At 37.0% G+C, this 24,283-nt stretch overlaps 1 protein-coding gene across 2 annotated transcripts in view; it reads left to right on the top strand.

The window, feature by feature from the left end:
• The window catches only part of ANO6 (anoctamin 6), a 234,918-nt gene that overhangs the window by 126,135 nt on the left and 84,500 nt on the right, over nt 1-24,283 (top strand). For both annotated transcript variants that reach the window (XM_037848272.1, XM_037848273.1), the window contains one exon: nt 17,266-17,394. In XM_037848272.1, the coding sequence (XP_037704200.1) occupies nt 17,266-17,394 (129 nt within the window). The remainder of the gene's footprint in view (nt 1-17,265; nt 17,395-24,283) is intronic.

The following is a 24,283-nucleotide window of genomic DNA, read 5'->3' as shown; positions in this document are numbered from 1 at the left end:
CTCATTTATAATTATTAATCTTATTGTGTAAATTCTGCTTAACACTAGACTTTTTAATCATCTGTGCAATGGGACCCTCTACTTTAATCAAATTTTAATCAGATTCTAAAGAAACCTAAAGGCCTCTGCTATCCAAAACCCAAGCACTAAAGCTAAGTTTCAAAGAGATTCAACAAATTCAGTTAATCTGATTGTCAAATTCAAAGCAGATTAGAAGTAGCAAATAAAAGGGTAGTGAAATGCTTCTTAAAAGACAGGTAAATTGGTAGCCTAAAACATCCCTGGTTGTCTGAGTGATGGAAGAGAGAAAAAGGAAGATGCAGGTAGAGGTTGCTAATGATTGTAAGGTATGTCAATGTACCCAACACAACCAATCAATAAAGAACTAGTAAATGTTAAAATAGGGTACACCTACAACTTACATTTATTTATTGGTCTTGTGCTGTGTTCCAGGCTCTGTGCTATTGCTTTGTGTGCATTATCTCATTTACTCTCCACAGTAACCTCGTGTTTTCTCCCCTTCTACAGATAAATCAAATTAGGCTTAAAGAGATAAAATACACAAACAAAGGCACATGGCTGGCCTTTTTGGCAGAGTTGGGATTTGAATACAGTTCTGCCAGATACCGAAGACATTGTTCATTATCCTTATTTTGGACTCCCTTCATTTTTACCTCCTAAATAATAACTATAATAATAGCTTAAGTTATATTTACTATCCTCTCTTTAAGATATCAGAAAATGCTACATAGTATATGTAAGATTTTGTGCACAGAAAGGTTGAAGTAAATTCTTTTCTGCTTTCATTGGCATGAAATTTAATTATCTGAAGATTCATTTCCTCAGAGCCCTTTTATTTGACAATTTCAAATAATTGACGAGAGGAGGAGTTTTGTCAGTTCTATTTACTTATTATCTATAATCAGCTTAAAACATTTTTGAGCCATTGCTTTAAATGAGGCAGTTGGGTTTTTTGTTGTTTTGGAAACATCTGTTTATCCTCATTTTCCATACCACAGAGAACAGACATTCTTGTAAACTGCTTCTTGAGTTAAAAGAGAGAAAGTAATATATATGTAATATAAAAAAACATTAACCAACTGATCAGTGCTAGATGCTCTGATTTGCTTTTCTTCCTCTTGCTTTCAGTGGGGTGGCAAACATCTTTTCCCAGAGCAGTAGTCTGAGAAGATGATGGCCAAGGGGTATACAGGCTGGAGTCACCACTGATGGCAGTATGCTGGCTACAAACTCTGAGCAGCTGAAAGGCTAAAAATAACTCAGGGCAGTTCTTAGGCTGTAAATGGAAACCTCCTGTGAAAAATGAAGAGCTCACCAAAGAAATATTGCTCTACCAGGAAAACCCTTAGATGACTGTCAAACCTGTGTAACTATAGTAGTGATGAATTGGGATATCAGCGGTCTGTAGAAGAATTATATGGGAACCTAGCAAAGAATTTAAGACTTGCTGATTTGGTTATGCCCTTTGTTACACCTTATTTATCTTCTTCAGCTTAACAGTCTGGATATCTCTAGCATAAAATGCCTTTTCCAGTTCATTCTCAGATTATAGTCACCTGTAAGAGCAGCTCTTCATTCAGAAGTGTGGAATTTGAGGGGCTGGTACCCTGGGTCACGTGTGAGACAGGTAACTGAGAAAAAGGGTGAGTTTGAGGATACTGCAAATATGATATGGTAAATGAGAACTACTAGTATTTTTGGGTCATAACCATTTGAGTTTCTAAGAACTCAAAATAGATATGCTAAAGACAGTTGAAATATGGTTACCTAAGGGGGGCAAGAAGGTAGGTGAAGGGGAACCTGTGGTTATAAAGTTGAGCTAAAATTACTGTTCCTTAAGACCAAGAATCTTAAAGTTGTAGATGGAATATTATGAATGTCCATTAAATCATGAAGAATCTGGCTGTAGGAATATTTTGCTTTAAGTAATTCCAGAATACTGTATTGGAAGCTAGTTCCTAAAGGTCCAGAAATGTAATATAGGACAACCACGTTGCCTAGGTGGAAAGCCTACAGAACGTTCTTCCTCAGGATGTAGTAGAAACTGAAAATGCTAACAGGTTCAAAAAAGTTTTAGGTAAATGGGTAACTGTTAAACTCACAATAGGATATTAAACCAAAGCAAGATACTTTTGGGACACTGAACCATATGAGATTAGCCATAGGGAGGATGAGAATGCTCTTCCACAAAAGTCCTCTTATACCACTGTCTAGTTTCATCACATCATTCACTTGATCTTTCCTAATACTTCATTAGGAATATCTTACAACTTAATCTGTCCCAAATTCCTTTTACCAACATCACTACCACTAGGTGAGAACAGTGCACATGGATGGTGACAGTCTTCAAGAAAAGGAAAGTATGAAAATAACCAGAGGCATTTTCACATTTTTCCTTTTCTTTTCACTTTTTGATTTTTCTTCACCTCTCCCCTTTTTTTCTGCAGATCACCTTAATGGAAGCTTAAACTGAGATTTTAAAATGGTGGAAAGTCAGTGGGGAAACCAAGAAAGCAAAGAAGTTTGAATGATGTTGTGTTAATAACAATTCCAGTCCCAACTCTTAACTATGGGTGTAAGGAAAAGGTTAAAAAAGAATCCATTCCCTATGTGAAAGCTCCTAACTTAGCATCTTCCAGTAATAGAAAGCTTATTATCTACCCTTGTAACTTAATTCCTTTTAAGGAAGTTTTCTTTTAAAGGTCATTTCAAAGTTCTATTTTCATATATCCTTTAGCAAGTTAAGAAATTTTAAGAATATGTTATTTAAAATCATACAAGCACTCCATTTGATAAAATTATTGCTTCCTTGGCATGTGCTAGAGAGAAATATTTAACAATAATTATGCTTGAGGCATTATGCCTTCACTCTCGCCAGGCACCTCAAATGTGATGTTCTAATGATAGAAATCTAGAGTTTATTTTAACAAAGGCAAAATGCACATACCAAATCAGGAGGCCTTTGGCATCTGAATGTTCCCTTGTATGTGTAACAAAAAAGCATAAAAATAATTTTCATGGCACAATCTAATGATATTTATAAATGAACAATATCTGTCCTTGATGAGAAATTATTAAAAAGACCAAGTTGTGCTATTTGGGAACTAGTTATAACCATATACCAATGTAAAATAACAAAACTATTTTTTTTAAGAATTTGTACATCAATTTTAACTTGTAATAAAATCAGTTATACATGAAGTCAGTAGTAGGTTCTAAAAACAAATAAATGAAGGAGTCAAAATAAATAACTGATATTTGGTAGTTACACATGTGGCATCTAAGCTCTGACTGGAATTCAGTCAACAGGGGTCAGTAACCTTCTAAAATTGTCTTGGTTAATCTGGTTAAATGTCTGTGTTTCAGAAAACATGTTGACACTGCTGAACCCTGGGGCTGGCTAACAGTGTCCTAGAATATTTCTCCCTTTTTCTTTTGGAATTTATTTGGTAAAAATTAGCCATACAAAGGTCACTATAGACACTATTCCTCCTCCTGTTTTCCTTAAACAAAGCACAAGCCCCAAGAGCACTGGGACTCCTGCCTGCCTGCAGGAGCTGCCCCTTTCTGGTGGTGTCTCATCTGGCAGCACATTCTGCCTGTTCAAATGGCTAACAGGGTCCACAGCAGTTATAAGTCATCTCCATTTCTACTAAAATGCATTTAGATTGTTTGGTGCATGTGTCCTTTAGGGCGGCCTGGGACCTTCTGCTATCTCTTCCTTCCACACCTCACACTGGGTCTCACCCTTGAAGCTCTCCCCTTTAGCTATCTTCTCTTAGCAGCCAGGGGTCCCAGGCTGAACAACACTGAATCCTATAGGCCTATTCTATATCACTCTTCACCCACTTGCCTCATTTGTCTGTGGGGTCCTCAGGATTTCATCAGTAAAACCCAAGAGAATCTACTAAAAAGGGATTAAATAACAAGATAGGTCATTAAGGTCAAGGGTATTAATACACATATCACAAAAGAAGTAGTTCAGTTGGGCAGTAAGCAGAAACATGCTAAAGCTCTCTAGTTAAGAAGTGCAGATGAAAAAAACATACACATTTGAGTATCATACTGACAAAAGTGAAAAAGACTGACATAGGTGAGGGTGGAACAAGGCCCTCTCATAATCTGCTGGTGAAGTGTCCATTGTTGTAATTATTTTGGATGACAATTTAGGAACCTATAGAGCAAAAGCCTTTTAAAAAGGGCATGCCACTAAAAACCTGCTTCTAGAATTTAGCCTAAGGAAATAGTGATTAGACATGTGCACAAATATGTATGTACAAGGATGCTCATTGCAGCAGTGTTTATAAAAGCAGAAAATTGGAAACAACTTATGTGTTCATTAGTGAAATAATATTTAAATATGATGCATTTTGATTAGAGTAAGTGTGTGTGTGAAACCCTGAAAGGATGTAGTCGAAAATATTAACAGGCTCAGCTCATCTCTGGGAGATGGGATAATATATGACTTTTATTTTTTCTTTATAATTTCATGTATCTTCAGAATATTTTAGTAATGAGCACATATTACATTTTTTTAAATTCAGTTTTATTGAGATATATTCACATACCATACAGTCATCCATGGTGTACAAGCAGCTGTTCACAGTACCATCATATAGTTGTGCATTCATCACAATCAATTTTTGAACATTTTCCTTACACCAAAAAGAATAAAAATAAGAATAAAAAATAAAAGTAAAAAAGAACACCCAAATCGTTTCATTCCTCCTCCCCCCCATCTCACCCTATTTTTTCATTTAGTTTTTGTCCCCATTTTCCTACTCATCCATCCATACACTGGATAAAGGGAGTGTGAGCCACAAGGTTTTTATAATCACACTGTCACCCCTTGTAAATTACAGTGCTATATAATCATCTTCAAGAATCAAGGCCTACTGGGTTGCAGTTAAGGTATTTCCTTCTAGCTATTCCAATACACTAAAAACTAAAAAGGGTTATCTATATATTGCATAAGAATGCCCACCAGAGTGACCTCTCTACTCCATTTGAAATCTCTCAGCCACTGGAACTTTATTTTGTTTCATTTTGCATTCCCGTTTTGGTCAAGAAGATGTTCTCAGTCCCACGATGCGAGGTCCAGATTCATCCCCGGGAGTCATATCCTGCGTTGCCAGGGAGATTTACACCCCTAGGAGTCAGGTCCCACATAGTGGGGAGGGCAGTGAGATCACCCAAGGAGTTGACTTAGAGAGAGAGGCCACATCAGAACAACAAAGAGGTTCTCTGGGGGAGACTCCGAGGCACAATTATAAGTAGGCTTAGCCTCTCCTTTGCAGTAACAAACTTCTTAAGGGCAAGTCCCAAGATTGAGGGCCCGCATACCAAATTGTCAGTCCTTAAGAGCACATATTACTTTTTTAATCAGAAAAAATATATAACAACTTTTATTCTAAGAAAAAAATAAACTGAGCTCCTGCTGCTGCAGAGAATTCAAAAGTGAACAAGACCTGGTCTCAGACCTTCAAAAGTGTATACTGTGGTTTACAGAGCGGGGAAGGAGGTGGTGTGATCTGTACAGAAATCATCCCTGCTGAGCACACCTTGGTCATCACAGAGTCACCAACAATGATGATCTTGGAACATCCTGAGACACTTGACTCTGAAACAGACCTGGAGTCTCACTTCAAGATATACCTCCTCCTTGAACGAGCTGCTTTTCCACTTCACTTGTTTCCTCAGTGCCTAGTCCAGTCAAAACCACGCTCACTCAGTCTCCCTCCCCCACAGAAGATACCTTTAGGAGTGGGCTTCCTGTGTGGCCCTCATTGGTCCAAGCACTTCTCCTTGTCCCAGGAACTAATACGTTACTTCTTTCCCTACCCCTGCTTCTCACAGTGCTAGTCTTCCCACCTTCAGTGTTCAGTCTGCTTAGTTCTTCGCATTTTTTGTCTCAGTTCTTGGCATTTTTCTTTGTACTTTGCACTTTCCCCACTACCAAATGTATTTACAGGCTGCGGAGGTGATCTAAAGAAAAAGGAATAAAGTCTGACCTGGTTTCTTCTCTCTCTGCAGTATTTTTACACAATTATATACAAGGGAAAAAATCCAGTTACTGTTTATGCTTCGAGGCTGTCTGAACTGTGCAGTAATCAGGGAAAGCACTTAGGAATGTATCGTATTCATAACTGCGACATGTAAATAAAATTCATTTCAGAATATTCCATATTTTTTAAGATCTAAATATGTACATAAAGTCTTTTGCTTTAAACCTTTAATTTGTTTCTCTAGAACTTGCTGTATATCTGAATTCAGGATTTTTTTTTTGTAAAATAGAAGGTCTGTGTTTTCATTTTGGTTCTTTACTATGATTAAAGCTTTTGTTTTCCTTGTGTTCTTAGAATTGACTACTTGGTTTTGCTACTCTGAAAAACTGCAGCGAGCCATGTTTTTCCATGTAAACATATCATTTGCTCTTTATATTTTGTGATTGTTTTGATGTTTTTTATTTTTTATATTGTTAGGCGGTAAGCCTTGCAACCTACTGTGTGTAAAGGTTGAGACTATTAACCCATGTAAGCCTGAAATACTCTCCAATTTCATAGTAAATGGCAACCATATCAGGGTAATAATAAGGTGTTTGGAAATTCTGGGGATACAATAAGACAATATCATTTGTTCTCCAAAACTTATTTCAGTGCCCTTACACATAAACAAGAGTTTGGTAAAGATCCCAATCTGTCTGATTTTTCTCTAATTTTTGGACATGTGATTTAAATTCAGCATTTTTAAGAATGGGAGTGGAATCTTCTATTGTAAAATAGGACTTCACTTCTGGTTTTGCAGGGTTGAGGACCTGTTTTGGAGATGCTTGAGAAGTGTGAAGTTGGACAAATGTTAAGCAGCAAGTTAGTTCATGTGCTGATTCCAAAGCCCCTGGGGGATCCCAGGAGGGAGCTTAATAAGGTGGGGTGCTTGGGTATACCCAGCCTAAGTGCCACCAAGCAGTTACACTCAGGATGTGTTTTCCCCTCTTATCCCAGCCCCCTTCTTTCACCCAGAAGGCAGACCTCGCCATCATGTAGTCTTTCCCTTCATATAGTTGAGGCATCTACTCAAGAATGAAATGCTTTATTTCAGACATTGCTTCTGAATGATTAGTCCTATTATTCATCCCTTCTGTTTTTTGTTTGTTTGTTTGTTTTTTCTTTTTTCATTTAGATGGAATAATCCATGCCTATGAGAAATTTTCCTACCAAGTGATTACTGGAAAATGCTCATCTTTGGACTTTCTGTCCACTAGGACATTCTTTCTCAGCCATTGTGCTTTAGTATGGGGGTCTCAGCCAGTTCCTGGGACAGGAGCTTTTATATGCTTTTTAGCTAGTAGCAAAACAACAGTTTTTGTTTGCTTGTTTGTTTTAAGGTTCTCAAACTCACAGCTCTAGCTTGAAAGCAGGGGGAAGAGTAATTTTGCTACTTGCATTTTTGTCCTGATTTGGGTAAGGAAGATCCTGCCATTTGGGGCTCTTTTGTTGAAGAAACTGTAAAAGGGGAGATGCTAGATGAGGAGGGAGGCCTGGAACACATTGTGTGGGTAAATCACACCTGATCTCCTTTACATTGCCTTACTCCTGGATTACTTAGCCAAGCTTTTATTTCTCAGGTATCTCCTTGTTCACACCAAGCGTCCCACATGTGAAATATCAAAGCCAAACAGCTGAAGATGGAGGCATTCAGGTCACTGTTCTGCAATGGTTGGCAGTGTGGTTTGGATTATTTTGATGTTATGACAAGTGAGCATAGATGGTCCTTTAGCCTACTGCAGACTTTATCTTTCAGAACAGTGGTAGGTGAGGTTGCCACGAGCGAGTAAATGATTGCTATTAGTAGGATCTCGTGTCCTTAGGACCAGAGATGTCAATAGCTTTAAACAGATATAACTTACATAAACTCCAAACTGTAATTAGAAATTTGCTTGGTATTTTTTCCAGGAAGAAAGAATTTACAACTAGAGAACTGTTTATTGACATTATACAGATAGTGGTGATGGTGGTGAATATATAAATATGTGACAATACAGGGAACCATCGATTGTTTACTTAGGACAGATAGTATGGTGGGTGAACTAAACCATCTTTAAAAAAAGAACGGATTGATGAAGAAACCTTGAAGGCATTTGCTGAAGACTCTCAGGGTAAAATTAGTAAGCTACCCTGGTGAGTTTAAGAATTAATAGATTTCCCAATGGGAAATTCAGTAACCATCCATAAGCTCTGATCTCTAAAGTGATTTCACCTGATAAGTCTTTTTTTTTTTAATTTAATTTCATTGAGATTGTTCACATATGATACAATTATCCAAAGATCCAAAGTGCACAATCAGTTGCCCACAGTACCATCATGAAGCTGTGTATCCATCAACACAATTTTTTTTCAATTTTTAGAACATTTTCATTACTCCAGAAAAGAAACAAAGACAAAAAAAGAAAACTCAAATCCTCCCATAACCCTAACCATACCCCCTCCATTATTGACTCATAGGGTTGATATAGTACATTAGTTACTATTGATGAAAGAATGTTCAAATACTAACTGTAGTACATAGTTTGCAATAGGTATATTTTTTTCCCTATATACCCCTCTAGTATTAACTTCTAGTTTTAGTGTCATACATTTGTTCTAGTTCATGAAAAAGATTTCTAATATTTGTACAGTTAATCATGGACATTGTCCATCACAAGATTCACTGTTTTACACATTCCCATCTTTTCACCTCCAGCTTTCCTTCTGGTGACATACGTGACTCTAAGCTTCCCCTTTCCACCACAGACGCATACCATTCAGCACTGTTAGTTATTCTCACAATCACGTTCTACCGTCACCACTGTCCACTTCCAAACACTTAAGTTCAACCTAGTTAAACATTCTGCTCATAATAAGCAACTGCTTCCCATTCTTTAGCCTCATTTTATATCCTGGTAAATTATATTTCATGCCTATAAGGTTACATATTATAATTAGTTCATACCATGCAATATTCGTCCTTATATGTCTGACTTATTTCACTCAATGTGGTGCCTTCAAGGTTTCTTCATCAATCCGTTCTTTTTTTAAAGATGGTTTAGTTCACCCACCATACTATCTGTCCTAAGTAAACAATCGATGGTTCCCTGTATTGTCACATATTTATGTATTCACAACCATCACCACTATCTGTATAATAACATCTCCATTTCTTCCACAAAGAAGGAGAAAGAGTCAAAGAAGGTAGAGAGACAAAAGAAAAAGAAAAAGAAAGAAAGAAAAACAACCATGACAGCTAAAAAGCAACACAGGGAAAGAATTAAACAAAAGTAGAATTAAAGAGTCAGCCATCACCAATGCCAAGAGTACCATAACCCTCCCTTATGTCCTTCTCTTATAGGCATTTAGCTTTGGTATATTGATTTTGTTGCATTAAAGGAAGCATAATATAATGTTTCTGTTAACTATAGTCTCCAGTTTGTATTAATTGTATTTTTCCCCAATCTCATCCTATTTTTAATCCCTTGCAATGTTGACATTCATTTGTTCTCCCTCATGTAAAAATATATTTGTAACTTTTTTCACAATCATTGAGTACCCTAGGTTTCACTGAGTTATACAGTCCCAGTCTTTATCTTTCCTCTTTCCTTCTGGTGTCCCACATGCTCCTAACCTTCCTCTTTCAACCATACTCACAGTCATCTTTCTTCAGTGTACTTACATTGCTGTGCTACCATCACCCAAAATTGTGTTCCAAACCTCTCACTTCTGTCTTCCTGTCTGTCTATAGTGCTCCCTTTAGTATTTCCTGTAGAGCAGGTATCTTGTTTACAAACTCTGTCATTGTCTGTTTGTCAGAGAATATTTTAAACTCTCCCCCATATCTGAAGGACAGTTTGCCAGATATAGGATTCTTTGTTGGCATTTTTTCTCTTTCAGTATCTTAAATACATCATCCCACTTCCTTCTTGCCTCCATGGTTTCTATTAAGAAATCTGCACATCGTTTTATCAAGCTTCCTTTGTATATGATGGATTGCTTTTCTCTTGCTGCTTTCAGGATTCTCTCTTTGTCTGATTATTAAGTGTCTTGGCATGGGTCTATTGAGATCTATTCTGTTTAGGGTACACTGCACTTCTTGGATCTATAATTTTGTCTTTTATAAGAAATGGGGGAATTTTCATTGATCATTTCCTCTATTATTGCTTCTGCCCCTTTTCCCTTCTCTTCTCTTTCTGGGACACCCATGACATGTACATTCATGCCCTTCATGTTGTCATTTAATTCCCTGAGACATTGCTCATATTTTTCCATTCTTTTTCCTATCTGTTCTTCTGTGTATAGGATTTCAGGTGACTTGTTCTCCAGTTCCTAAGCATTTTCTTTTGCCTCCTGAAATCTGCTGTTGTATGTCTCCATTGTGTTTTTCATCTCATGTGTTGTGCCTTTCATTTCCATAGATTCTGCTAGTTTTTTCAAACTTTTGATTTCTACCTTATGTTCACCCAGTGTTTTCTTTATAGCCTTCATCTCTTTTGCCATATCTTCCCTGAACTTGTTGATTGGGTTTTTGATTTGATTTAGCATATTTCTTTGATAATGTTTAATAGATTGTTTCATTAAAGTGAGAAAATATCTCAACAGCATCTTGATTGAGGTGTAAGTTTGTTCCTTTGACTGGGCCATATCTTCATTTTTCCTAGTGTAGATTGTAGTTTTGTGTTATCTAGGCATCTGGTTTCCTTGGTTACCCCAATCAGATTTTCCCAGACCAGAACAGGTTCAGATCTCAGAATGGGGTTATATTCAGTTTCAGGTCTCCTGCGGGAGTGTCTTAGAGATTGACAGACTTTGTTGTAGGTCTCTAGCCGCTGTGCTTTTCCTAAACTGCCCAGCAGGTGGTGCCTGTCAGCCTGTCACTCCAGACTGGTGTAAAGAGGGGCAACTCAACAAAAAGAAATAACAATCATAAATGTTTACACACCCAATCAAGGTGCCCCAAAGTTTCTGTTTTGGCTGTTTCTCCCTAGGTTCTGGGGTCTGGTTCTGAAGGGAAGACAGGTAGTAGAGCTTGACACCACCTCCTTCCTCTTAGGGAAGATACACCCCCTAGGGAGTTATCATCTGCATTTGAATAGCTTCTTTGTCTCTCTGGCTCTGTTATCTCCACCCCTGTCTGGGTGAGAGCACTGCAAACTGAAAATGGCTGAGGCTCTCTCCACTGAGCCCCTCAGGTTGAGAGAGACAAAAAGGGACAGAAATCCCCCTTTCAGAGCCAGTTCATGGCCCCCCAGTTTCACTCATCAACCAGAGGTAACACCTGGTCTTCTGGGCTCCCCCTTCCGGGACAGATGAGTCTTCTGGATCTTTAAGGTCAGTGGTTACTTAAAAGCCTCTGTCTGCTTGTTAAAGGTTTGTAGTTTGTATTCAGCAGTCCACATTTGTTAAATTCCCAGTTGGAGTTGGGCTGAGCTATATTCACTTGCTCAGAAAGGGCAGCTTTCTACCACAGCAAGGTTTCGCAGCTCAGCCTGCCAATGGGGGAGGAGACTCCTGGCATGGTTCCCCAGCTTTTACTTACAGATTTTATGCTGCGATCTCAGGCATTCCTCCCAATCCTGGTTGGTGTACAGTGTGTGGGCAGTCATAGTTTTCCGCCAGCTGAGAAATTATTAAAAATTTACTTCTTCCATACAAAGCAATACTTTAGGAGAGGAATACTTTTTTTTTTTTTTTTTAATTCAGTTTTATTGAAATATATTCACAAACCTTACAGTCATCCATGGTATACAATCAACTGTTCACAGTATGATCATATAGTTATGCGTTCATCACCACAATCTATTTCTGAACATTTTCCTTACATCAGAAAGAATCAGAATAAGAATAACAAATAAAAGTGAAAAGAGAATACCCAAACCATCCCCCCATCCCACCCTATTTGTCATTTAGTTTTTACTCCCATTTTTCTACTGATTTTTTTTCAATTTTTTAACTTTGTTTATCAAAAAATTAAAAACAAACAGGCAAACAACAACCAAAAAAACCCCACAACATTTCAAACAAAGCAATGGATTAAGGAAAACAAATAACCTAAAATAACTACTTTGCTTCCAATATGTTCCTACCATACCCCAAGAAAATTAATAAACCATGTCCAAACTGAGGAGTAAGAAAAACAAATAATCTAAAATAACTACATTGCTTCCAACATGTTCCTACCATACCCCAAGAAAATTAACAACCCCTAAGAAAACAAAGGAATAAGAGAAAAAAAAAAAACCTAAAATAACTCTATTGCTTCCAACATGATCTTACTATATCCAAGAAAGTTTACAAACCATAATCATTCCTGAGCATTAGGAGAGGAATACTTTTTAGTTTTCTGTCATTTCAATATCCTGTTGGTGGGTGAGTTAGGCCTATAGTGGAAGTTATTCCTGAAAAATCCAGACTTTTTTTTTTAAGTAGCCACATTTTTGTTTATAAATCAGTCTTTTTATCTAGGCCAGATCCCTTGTTTGTTACAAATTCACTCCAACCCAGCATTTAGTGTTTTCCTTTTCCCATTTTCCTAGTAGAATATCTCCTGCCAAGAGATGGGAAACCTGGATTTCACAGCAGTAGAAAATTGGCTATCTTTTCCCTTGCATTGATTCTAATAATACCATATCAGAGTTTGACCCAGTTATTTCATAGAAACAATTGTTGCCAAGTCAGTGGGTTTTCCTCCAAACCAAAGGCCACGGTCTTCCATCACACATGAAAGATTTACGTGCAGACCAGATTATCTGGGAGCCAGCTGAGAAATGGCTGTGCAGGGAAAGAGTGCCTGGAGCTGTGTCTAGATGTGGTTTTCATTCCAGACCCAGTTCTTCAGAATTTAACTTCAATGAGCCTCCTGGATTGTACCAAAGGCAACAGAATGTAGTCTACAGAGAACAAGTTGCTTTTGTATACTTCTCAGACATCTGCAGTGATCACCAGGTGTCTGTGAATTTCTTCCACCCAATGTCTCCTCTCCTTTGCCATTCTGAGAAATTATTCTTTTTTTTTTTCCCCCCTCCACACAAAAATTTCCTTTAGCAACTGCCTGGTTGTCACCATTAGTAAGTCCTAATTGAAAGGTAGAGAAATTGTAGGGGGATGTAAAGAGCTATGGCTGACACTTAGTAGACAGGGCTTAGCATTTTTATATAGCTTTAAATATTCTTAAAGTTTATTTGTCTTCACATAACTGAAATTGAAAATAAACGAATTGGGTAGTGGGCATCAGTCTAAGATGTTGATGTGACTTTGCTTTCCTGGCCCCTCTGAGCCCTGGATAGAAAAGGGCTCAAGGCAGAGTCACACTCTTCGTAGTTAGAATCCCTAGTTAAAAGCGACTGCAAAGGATGCGCATCAAGAGTCTCATCAGCGGGTTCCATGATGTAATAAACCCTCACGTACTCCATGGTGAAAAAGAGGAAAGGAAGAGGAAGTATCAAGTTTCATACATTTAGCAAAAAATACATCTCAAAAGTGTAAAGAGGAGGAAATGGTGATGATAAAATTAGTGATGTACTAATTGATGCTGAATGCAGAAGAGAATTTACATTTAATGAACATAAGTTTGCTACAGTGTTGACATACAAGTAAGTGGTTGTATCCCATGACTGTAAAATGCCATCTCCCCATCAGTTTTTAATGGAAAAAAATTTAAAATAGTATTTACCTATTAAAAAGTAATCTGAATCTTAAACAACAAATTTAATGTAAGAATCCTGACAAGCTGTGTGAGAACACAAACTCAAGTGTTTCCTCAGAGCAAACTAAAACAATTCTCTCCAAATCTAAATGGTAATAGAGAGTGTTTGAAATTGTTTTGGGTCTGTGTTCTGAGTGTTTCTTTGATTTTAAGCTGTAAGGCTTTTAAACTCTAAATTAAAGACTCATGTGTTTTTTTTGGTGTTTTTTTTGTTGTCGTTGTTTTGTTTTGATGTATTTGAGATGAGAGGGGATCATTTGTGGATTTAGGGACAAAAACTCACTACTATAGTTTTTGTGTATGCATCGCTAACATCATCTGGTATTTAAGTTATACAATAATACCTTCTATAAAGTGGTAAGGTTCAGAGAGAATGAAACAAAAATGAGTAAAAGGTTAGAAAATAGGACACAAGAAGGATGAGATTTCCATCAACAGTTCTCAGGAGGAGGCTATGAATATGGAACCATAAAAGTGACCAGAAAATATGTCTAGGATGTTACAAATCACGGTAGCCTGGCATATAGTTGTAATAGCCTGGCAGATAGTTATAATTCTGAAAAGACCCATAGATCATTCTCATGTTCCCTCTGGTGCATTCAGTCAAAGAGGGAGGAAAAAGAGTTCTTAAGCCAACCCACGGTCACCCAGGTGAAGATACACCTTTAAGACTAAGGAAACTTGGCTGTGATGAGGTGTCAAGCACAAGCTGAACTTTATTCTTCTTATGGAGGTTAAGTTCCAGAACCATGCTTTAGGCATCAGCACCTCAAAGTCTTCTGGATCATGATGCAGCAGGCAGACCAGAACAGCTAATGACCAAAAGTAGGAATTAAGTCAAATTTTGGATATTGGAATATTCACAAAATCGGGGAACTAACATGAAGCTCTCATCTTTTTGAAAGAAAGGGGTTTTGTCTTTAGGCAGCAAACTGATTATAATTCATTGCCTATTAATGCCTAACTAACTTATTAAAAAAGAAAAAAAAAAGATACGTATGGTTAATCTTCCCAGAGCTATGGGAAGTCTTTTTTCCCTTCTAATTTAAAAATAAAATATCTTAAACATATAAAAGATTAGAGAGAATAATGTAATGAAGACCCCTTTGTCCACCACTTGGATATAATCATATTATTTTGCCACATTCATCCCAGAGCTATTTTTAAGAAATAAAAATGTTACACATGTAGGGGAAGCCCCATTATATCCTGCCTTGATGCCATTCTTCATCTTCTCTCCCAAGAGAAAAACAATCTCTTTTCGTTGGGCTATACTCCCTTCCATGTTTTAAAACATGTATATCCTAAATGGAAACTCTATTCCCCCACTGGCACCAGATCCCTACAATTTGCTTTCCCCCCAGTCTTCCCTTTCTGAGTAAAAGCCAACACTGTTCACTTAATTGTTCTAGCCAGAAACATGGAGACATCCTGGAGTCCTTTCTATACAAATATCAGCAAGTCCATCAGCTGCATATCTGAGCTATATTCTAAATCTCTCCATTTGTCTCCTTTTCTGCTGCTACTAACCCAATCCAAAGCCACCATTTGGACTCACTTGCATGGTTAAGTGGTCTTCTAACTCTCTTCTGCTTCCCATTTCTTCATGCAACCTCTTCCTACACCAGCACAGGGAAATCTTTTTAATACATAAGCCAGACCATATCTTACCTTTATTTAAAACTTTCCAATAACTTCCGAAGGCACTTAAATAAAAATCTAAATGTCTTCCCCTGGCATATTTGATCTGGCCTGCCAGCCTCCTCACTCTCACCTCCTCCTACTCTCCCTCCCTTTCCACACCGTAGCATTCCTGGTCTTCGCTCTGTTTGTGGATTATAGCACAGTCTGTCCCAGACTAAGACTTTTGCAGCAACTGATCCCTCTCCTTGGAGTGCTTCTTTGTCTCTCTCTATTTCATCTGTCTTACCTCCAAGAATATAATTTCTTTGAAAGCTGAGACATGTGTCTTACTCATGGCTATAATTCCAGTACTTTGAACAGCACCTGCCATGGAGAAGACAATGCACAAATGCTGAATGAATGAGTGAATGTATGTAGCATGTGCCAAAAATAGTGAGGATCAATAGTTATAATAGTTATCATTTATATAATACATGCCAGGCACTATGCTAAGCCCTTTACATGAATTATTTCCTTAAATGTTTACAACACACCTATGAAGTGTAGGTATTATTATTAACATTTTACAGCTGCGAAAAACTAAGGCTTCCAGAAGTGAAGTAACTTTCCCTAGTTCACACAACCATCAGCCGTGTATGCAGGAGTCGAATCAGGCAGTCTGGCTAAAGAGGCCAGGCTTTGAGCCACAGTGAGATGCCACTTTCCACATAATAACCTGTAGAAATTGTACAGCAGAGCAAAAAGTTGTGCAGTATAAACATCATCCAGCCTGTCGTTGACACTGTGATATTTATTTCTTCTCTAGAAATTCCATTTGGTGCCCAGGCCATAATGTGGTGTCTGTGGGGGAACGCTGGTAGCTAGGAAAAGATTTCCAGTGGCCCTTAACCATCTGTCTGGTTGATGTTTTTGATCCTACAAAAACCACTGACCAAGGACACAGTAGACCGGAAAAGTTCTCAACCCTTATAATCTTATGCTTCCTCACTCTATCTTCTGCATAGCCCCCAAAGTTTAGGAAATATTGTGGAACTTTTCTTTCAGTGTTTTTTTTAAGTAAAAATATTAGACATCTTACATGTGTTGGAAATTGCCCAGACACCACCCTCTCTTCCCCTTTTCAGGGAAGTATATTCTCTTCTCCCCTCCAAGTAGGGAATTAGTGAGTTGGAGAAAGGGGTACTAAGAATATCTTAACCTCAAAGTTGCCTGAAAATAGATTTCTAGTCACAAAGCCCAGGAAGATGATCTCATGGGTGCTCTTTGTCATAAGCAAACACATTAGGGCCCCACCTATTTTACGTCATTGGTTAACACCAGTTCAAGTAATTATACACTGACATTTCTATGTCAGAGTCTTCTCTGAGAGAGAAGTTGATCTGGCAATATTGCCTACCTTAAGCCCTCGAAAATTAAAATGAAACAGATCTGATTGACACAGTATTTAAAATTGTGTTTACTCTGGCCAGGGGCTGGCCTTTTCATAATGAGTCTTTGTTCTAGATTTTTATTCTTGTTTAATGAACTTTAGCCCTTCAGATGGACACCACTCTTTACTGTGTTTATTTCCAAACTTGATATACTCTTTTTGCCATTTGAGCTGGGAATAATTTTTATGTACATAACTCTGATATATACCCATGCATTTGTAGAGAAATGCTGAACTGCTCAGTTCATGGACTTCTTTCACCAAGAACAGATCGTGCTTGAAAAGGTCAGGGTCCCCATGACCTGTTGGTCAAATAACTGGTAATGGATGTTTTTTGCTTTCTCTGTGACCCATTGATGAACCTGTTAAAGATAGAAAACACTTATAAATTGACACTTTTTCAAAAATTGTATTACAATTTGTTTTTCTCATCCACACAGGAAGAATTTAATGGAAAGCCTAACTCCCTCTATTTTAATGATGGCCAGCGAAGAATCGACTTTGTTCTTGTGTACGAAGATGAAAGTAGAAAGGAGAACAATAAAAAGGGTTCAAATGAAAAGCAAAGGGTAAGTTTGAATGCTATTTTCCTTTATTGTTATTCCTTATAATACTGTCAAATGAAAAAAAAAAGTGCTCTTTTTATGTCTGCAATAAAGTGAATGCTGGTATATTGGTACATCATTTACCAAATATACTTTCTTATTTTCTATGCTCATCACTGGTTCACTCAAGGCATGTTAACACAATTTTTTTTTTAATTTGAAACAAACCCTCAGGTGTATTAACTTCAGTTGGTTTCATAGCTGAAGGTGGGTTTACAATGAAAGCTTACCTGTCTATCTGCAACTAAGTGGGAAAGAAAGTTAATGATTGATAATGACAAAAAGAAGTATACTAATAGCTGGCATTCGCTGAGCACTCACTCTCAGGTCTAGTGCATGCTCTTTGCATGCATTTTCTCATTTAATTCTCATAACAGCACCATGAGGTGGGCTCTATTATCAGACCATTTTATGAATGGCGGAGTTGAGTTAAATGGCTGCCCAAGATCATGGACTCTTGAGCAGGAAATAGTGGAGCTAGGTTCAAACTCTTGTCTTGTCTTAATGCTAGAACATGTGCTTATGCACTCTCAAATTTTTTGCCATCTTCTTTCCTGACTTTCACTCCTTGCCAGTCAAGCTGCTCCATCCCCCCTTTTCCTTTACTTCAGGTTCTTTCAGGTAACAGGTCCATCTCTATCTTGAGATATTAAAGCCTAGGCTTTGTAATCTAGCTTTCAAATTCTAATTCTGCTACTATATTAGTTGGAATAATTCCAGTTGCTATAACAACAACAACAAAAAAATCCCCAAGTTACAGTGGCTTAACACAATGAAAGTTTATTTATTGGTCATGTTACAGAACATGTGACATCCCTTTTTGGCATAGGGCTTTGGGGGGTAGGGACAAGGCTCTGCTCCATGCAGTCCTTCAGGGACCCTGGCTGACATAGAGGCTTTGCTGTATTTAACATCTAGTTTCCAGGGTCATCCTGGGCATCAACATAAATGGCAGATAGGATAAGAGAGAGGAGGGAGAAGGTACACATACTTCTTTACCACTGTGACCTAGAATTGACTACATCAGTATGCTCACATTCTATTGGTCAGAACTTAGGAAGGTGGAAAATAATGTTTCTGTCTAGGCAGCCATTTCCTACCAGGAAAGACACATTATGGAAGGGGAGCACAAGTGTTAGGTGAACAGCTAGCTTGTCTCTGTCAAACCACTAACTGACTTGGGCAAATTTTCTTATCAATATTCTATTTTATTTTTTTGAGATGCATTTTTTTTTTTTTTTTTTTTTTTTTTTACATTTTGACATCTCAGAAATCACATTCAGGCACATCTGACTAATGGCACCTCATAATTTCATTGGTTGAATTTTTTCTTATTGGTACATAAAATAATGGCTTACCTTACAATCTGTGGCATATTAATTTCAGGAAAATGAGAATCCCAATATCAAGTCTATAGGAGTAAATGAAATAGCATATATAAATGTTACATAAATTTTCAGCACATATTAGATAATAAGTGCTAATTCCTGTACCTTTCCCTTTTATTTGATGTTTTCTTAAAACAATGCACTGTATAAGACATGACTCTCATTCTGTTGTACGTTATCGCTAGAATAAAATAGCTTGTAGTATTTTATCAGTTTCCTGTGGATGCTAGGATATATTCTATAGGCATAGTTACCATCATCAAATATTCATTAAGCGTCCATATGACAATAGAGCTGGATTGAGCACTTTATAAAAGTAAGTTAAACAGATCTAATCCATTAAAGTATAAAGGAAACAGTTCTGGTTTTAGACAAGAGCTTTACTGCCATGGTGAAAGGGCCCTAGAGCGGTCTACATTATTAATAGGTTCTGCATTTGCTTTAGACAGAAACATGGGTCCTAGGATAACTCTCATAAATCAGAAGGAAAAAAAGATCATTGTTAATTTTGGCAATCCTTGAACTCATAGACTGATAATACTGTGAGTTTGGATTTTATAAGCCATGTTTTGAAGTGTTTTGAGTCTGTATTTGTATATATTACATAACTTTGACTCCACCCAAGTTCAAAGCGTAGCTCTGGAACCACATTTTTGCTAATAGGAAAAACATTTGTGAGTCCATCACTCCTTGTCAGGCTTTTTCAGGATTTAGGACAATACCAAAGAAAGGCTATTTTTAAAATCCTATTTTCTTTGAGAGAAAAATTTATATCTAAGTCATATTGAATTCCTAAAGCGACACCAAAGTTGACTTTGCCAGGGGCTGATCTAAAGATTATTGCTAAATACTTTTTAGGGTTAGACAATGAAAAAAGTGATATAGCCACAAAAATAAAAAACATAATAGAGGAGTAAAAGGCTGCATCCTCCCATGAACAAGAGAAAATACTTTTTTAGCAAAACCTTCAGATAGCATGTAACTCTGTCCCCTTAGGTTAGTGAAAAACTTCATAAATGTCACATCTTCCTTTAGAAAGCATAAACCATTTGCATTTGGATTTTACATGGGGGTGATTATAAGTGGCTTCAACAACAAGGGCTCTATTGTGCTAGGCATGTGAATCAGTTTTTTTTTTAATTCAGTTTCATTGAGGTATATTCACATACCATACAATCATCCATGGTGTACAGTCAGTTGTTCACAGTGCCATCATACAGTTTCATTCATCACCAAAATCAATTTTTGAACATTTTCTTACTTAAAAAAAAAAAAAAAGACTCAAGACTAAAAGTACAAGTAAAGAACATCCAAAACATTCCATCCCCCATCCCCCCTATTATTCATTTAATTTTGTTCCCATTTTTCTACTCATCTGTCCATATACTAGATAAAGAGAATGTGAGCCACAAGGTTTTCACAATTGCACAGTCACACTGTGTAAGCTACGTAGTTATACAGTCGTCTTCAAAAATCAAGGCCTACTGGGTTGCAGTTCAACAGTTTCAGGTATTTCCTTCTAGCTATTCTAGTATATTAAAAACTGAAAAGGGATATCTATATAATGCATAAGAATAACCTCTAGAATGACCTTTCAACTCGATTTGAAATCTCTCAGCCACTGAAACTTTATATTGTTTCATTTCTCCTCCCTTTTTTGGTCAAGAAGGCTTTGTCAATCCCACAATGCTGGTTCAGGTTCATCCCTGGGAGTCATGTCCTGCGTTGCCAGAGAGATTTCCACCCCTGGGGGTCATGTCCCACATGGGGGGCGGGGGCGGGGAGTGAGTTTACCTGCTGAGTTGTCTTAGAGAGAGAGGCCACAACTGAGCAACAAAAGAGGTTCTCTGGGGGTGACTCGTAGGGCACAATTATAAGGAGGCTTAGCCTCTCCTTTACAGTAACAAACTTCATAAGGGCGAGCCCCAAGATTGAGGGCTCAGCCTTCTAAATTGGTAGTCCCCACTGCTTGTGAGAATATCAGTAATTCCCCAGATGGGGAAGCTTAATATTTCTGCACTTTCCCCCAGTCTCTCAGCAGGGCTTTGCAAATACATTTTTATTCTCTGCCCAAATTACTTTGGGATGTATGAAGGTTCACACTAACCTGTATGAACCAAAAAGGTTTCACTCCCTGTTCAAAGTTCCATGTAATTATGGTGTTTGAGTAAACTGACTGTACAAGTTAAATTATTTGGTGTGCTACAGAAAATACAGATTTTACACCAAATAAACATATCTTCCTTTGGTCTCACACAGAATTTGAAGTTTTGAAACACAGTTAATATAGTCCTTTACCCTTTGGTCTGATTTGCCTTAGTCCTAACCAGATCCACTTCATTCGTATCTCCAATTGAATTCTGAACTCTCTTTTCAGCTTTTGAACAGTTGCCGTAAGGGATAATACTGACATTCATAGCTGCCAAACTCTAGCTCTGAGTTTCAGGTGTCACACAGATACTTGAAGTTCTAGGGACAGATCAGGTTATACACAAAGAGCTCATCATCTCAGAATTTAGAAATAACCATTACAACTCAGGAACAGATGTGACTGTTCTGAGAGCGTTTAATCCCGGACCTTTACAGAAAGCCTTTCCCTGATAACCTGTGCTCTAAGATTCAATTCTCAGAGTTTGCACATTACAGTTAGTCCATATTAGTAAGGCATTATATTTGTCTTTTTATTTCTGGCTTATTTCACTCAAAATGTTGTCTTCAAAATCCATTCATCTAGCTGAATCAACTTAAATGTCCCCCAACCTCCACCAGTAACAGGAAAACCAAACTCAAAATGGATTAAATGATAAAGAAAACAATTATTTTCTCATTTAAGAAGTAGTCTGGAGATAGGTCCATTTCTGGGTTAAATCTGCTGCTGTCTTAATGAGGTCGTCACCAGTCGAGGTTCAGTCCATCCTTCTGCCCTGCCATCCTTAGTAGTTGGCTGGTCTTAAACTAGTTTGACAGGGTCATGACTTGGCTGCAGAGGCAGAGAGGGAATGTCCTTTCTCATGGTCCTTTTGTAAGAGGGGAAAAAAGCTCTCCTTGAAGGGCCTTAGCAGACTTCCCTTCCCTTCACAACTCTTGTCTAGAATTATATGGCAATGCTGTTCCTAATCCACCTACTGCCAGGTGAATGGAATTACCATCATTAGCATAGATAATCAAGGTTGGCTCTCTTCCCTTGAGTCAGTGATCACCCAATACCTGAAAAAAAAAAAAAAAATCAGGCTTCTCTTAGTAATGAAAAAGGAGACAATGGCTGTTCAGTAGGCAGCCAGCAGTGTCTGGCAGAGTACATGATTAAATATAGCTAAATAGGTTTAAGCCATATTATAAAGAGTAAAGGTGTTTTAAATAAAGCAAATCCCATGTAATTTCCCAATTCCTGCAGCTCATTTTCTTTAGTAATTATTCCTTCCTTCTTCCTTTTGCTAGAACTCCTAACAAGTGCGAAAAGTTGATCTATTTGACTTTATTTTGTCTGATACTTGCCTTCCTTCAAACAGATACATTCCTGACCAAGTAATGGTGCAATTCAGACCATGGTAAAGAGATGGAGGGGTCCAGATAGCATAGAAATAGTGTAAGCAATCCTGAATGTGTGCTTTATTTTTATTTAGTTTTATTGGCAGAATCCATTCCTAGAGGTTGATGGAAAATTTATTTCCTAGAAGTTGATGAAAAGTTTATATATGGAAGTAGATATTTGTATTTCCTATTTGATCTTAAGAATTCTTTGGCATGTGGCTGAAGAATTTGGCTAATGGAAGCTGTAGAATAAGGATTTTTTTAAAGAATTAGTGATCAAAATAAATTATATCCAAACTTTTGAATTCTGAAACAATTGCTTAATTGGTTACAGATCCTGTTAGTTTTTAAAGCTGTTATCTATTGTTTCAGATGAGTTATCGTCAGGCTAGATCTGTTAGCTTGGAAACTAGATGAGATCTCTTTGGAAATGTTTAAATTTCATCAAAAAGTTCTAATATGAACACAATACATCACTACACTTATTTAGGTGTTATAAAGTTTTACAAAAGGATGTAATATAATGTCTGTGAAGATCTTATACTTTTTTATTAACTATACTTAGTTATTTTAAATTGTTATTGCCATTGTCAGAAGCATCTTAAATTGTAGTTTGTGATTGATTATTCTGTATACAAATATAAGTATTGATTTTGATATGTTCTGTTAATAACCCTGATAAGCTCTTTTTATTCTAATAGTTTCTAATGCTTCTTTTGAATTTTCTTAAAAGATGACCATATTGTCCACAAAGGATGACAGTTTTGATTTTCCTTTTCCATCTTTATGCTTTTTTCTTTTTCTTGTCTAACTGCAATGGTTGAGACCGTTTCAATAAAAACAGTAACACATTTCGACATCATTGTGTTGTTCCTGTTTTAATGGGAATGTTTCTAAAATTTCACCATGAAATATCATGCTTACTGTAAGTTTTTGGTAGATAACTTTTAAAAAGTAAAGGAGTTTCCTTCCATTACTAAATTGCTTAGAGTTTTAGTAATAACTAGGTTTTAAATTTGATCAAATGCTTTTTTTGGTCTCTGCTGAGGTGATCACGTGGCTTGAGTCCTCAGTACGTCTTATGTGCTTTAAGTATATGGTTATGTATGGCTAATAAGCTGGTAACTAACACTCTAGATAATCCAAAAATTATTCCTTGTTGACTTTAATATGCAATGGGTGATTTTCATACTACTCATTAACTCCCTAATTATATTTATGTAACACTACATTTGAAAAATGTTTTATTTGTTTATAATTCACTAAAAAGCATTTGAGGTCACTTACAGAAATATATAGAGGATGAAAATAATTAAAGAAAGAAATCCAAATGAAATGTAAAGGTCAGACAAATAAAATGAAGCCATGCATCAGGCTAATAAACAAAACGGTTTATTTGCAGAAGTTAGAGGTCAGCTGCAAATTTGCCTTTGAGCTTCCTGGTAGCCAAAGAAAGTAGAGGAAGTTATTGATAACATGATCCAAAGTTTCAACAAAATAAAAACAAAACTTGTTCACAAGAAATACCCTTTAGAGAGAATTTATCCCATGGGATCTCATGAAGGGATGCCATGATTGAATAGATTCAAAATTTGTTGATCTTCTCCAAACTGAAGAAATAAAGGGGTGATAAAAGGGGTTTATGAGGAATCAGAGCAGTATAAAAAATTATTTGCTATAGAAAATCCATTAATTTGAAAATTGAGGTGCACATTAGGATATGTTAATATGATATCATTGTAACCAGTATTGAGTTCTTCATGTCAGCTCTAACTTCAGTTCCTTAGTGTTTTAGACTGAGGCATGGAGTGCTTTATATTTTTATCTTCTTCCTTTCTTTACACCCTACTTGTTTATACTAAGATTGTAGGTTAAAAGGAATAAATTAAATTAGAATCAGCACTTTCAAATTACAGCTATGAAATGTGTTGCTG

The sequence above is a fragment of the Choloepus didactylus genome, chromosome 8 (genome assembly GCF_015220235.1).
Source record: "Choloepus didactylus isolate mChoDid1 chromosome 8, mChoDid1.pri, whole genome shotgun sequence".
In the NCBI taxonomy this organism is placed as follows: Eukaryota; Metazoa; Chordata; class Mammalia; order Pilosa; family Megalonychidae; genus Choloepus; species Choloepus didactylus.
The sequence above is the reverse complement of the archived record's forward strand: the minus strand, read 5'-3'. Positions and strand labels throughout refer to the sequence as shown.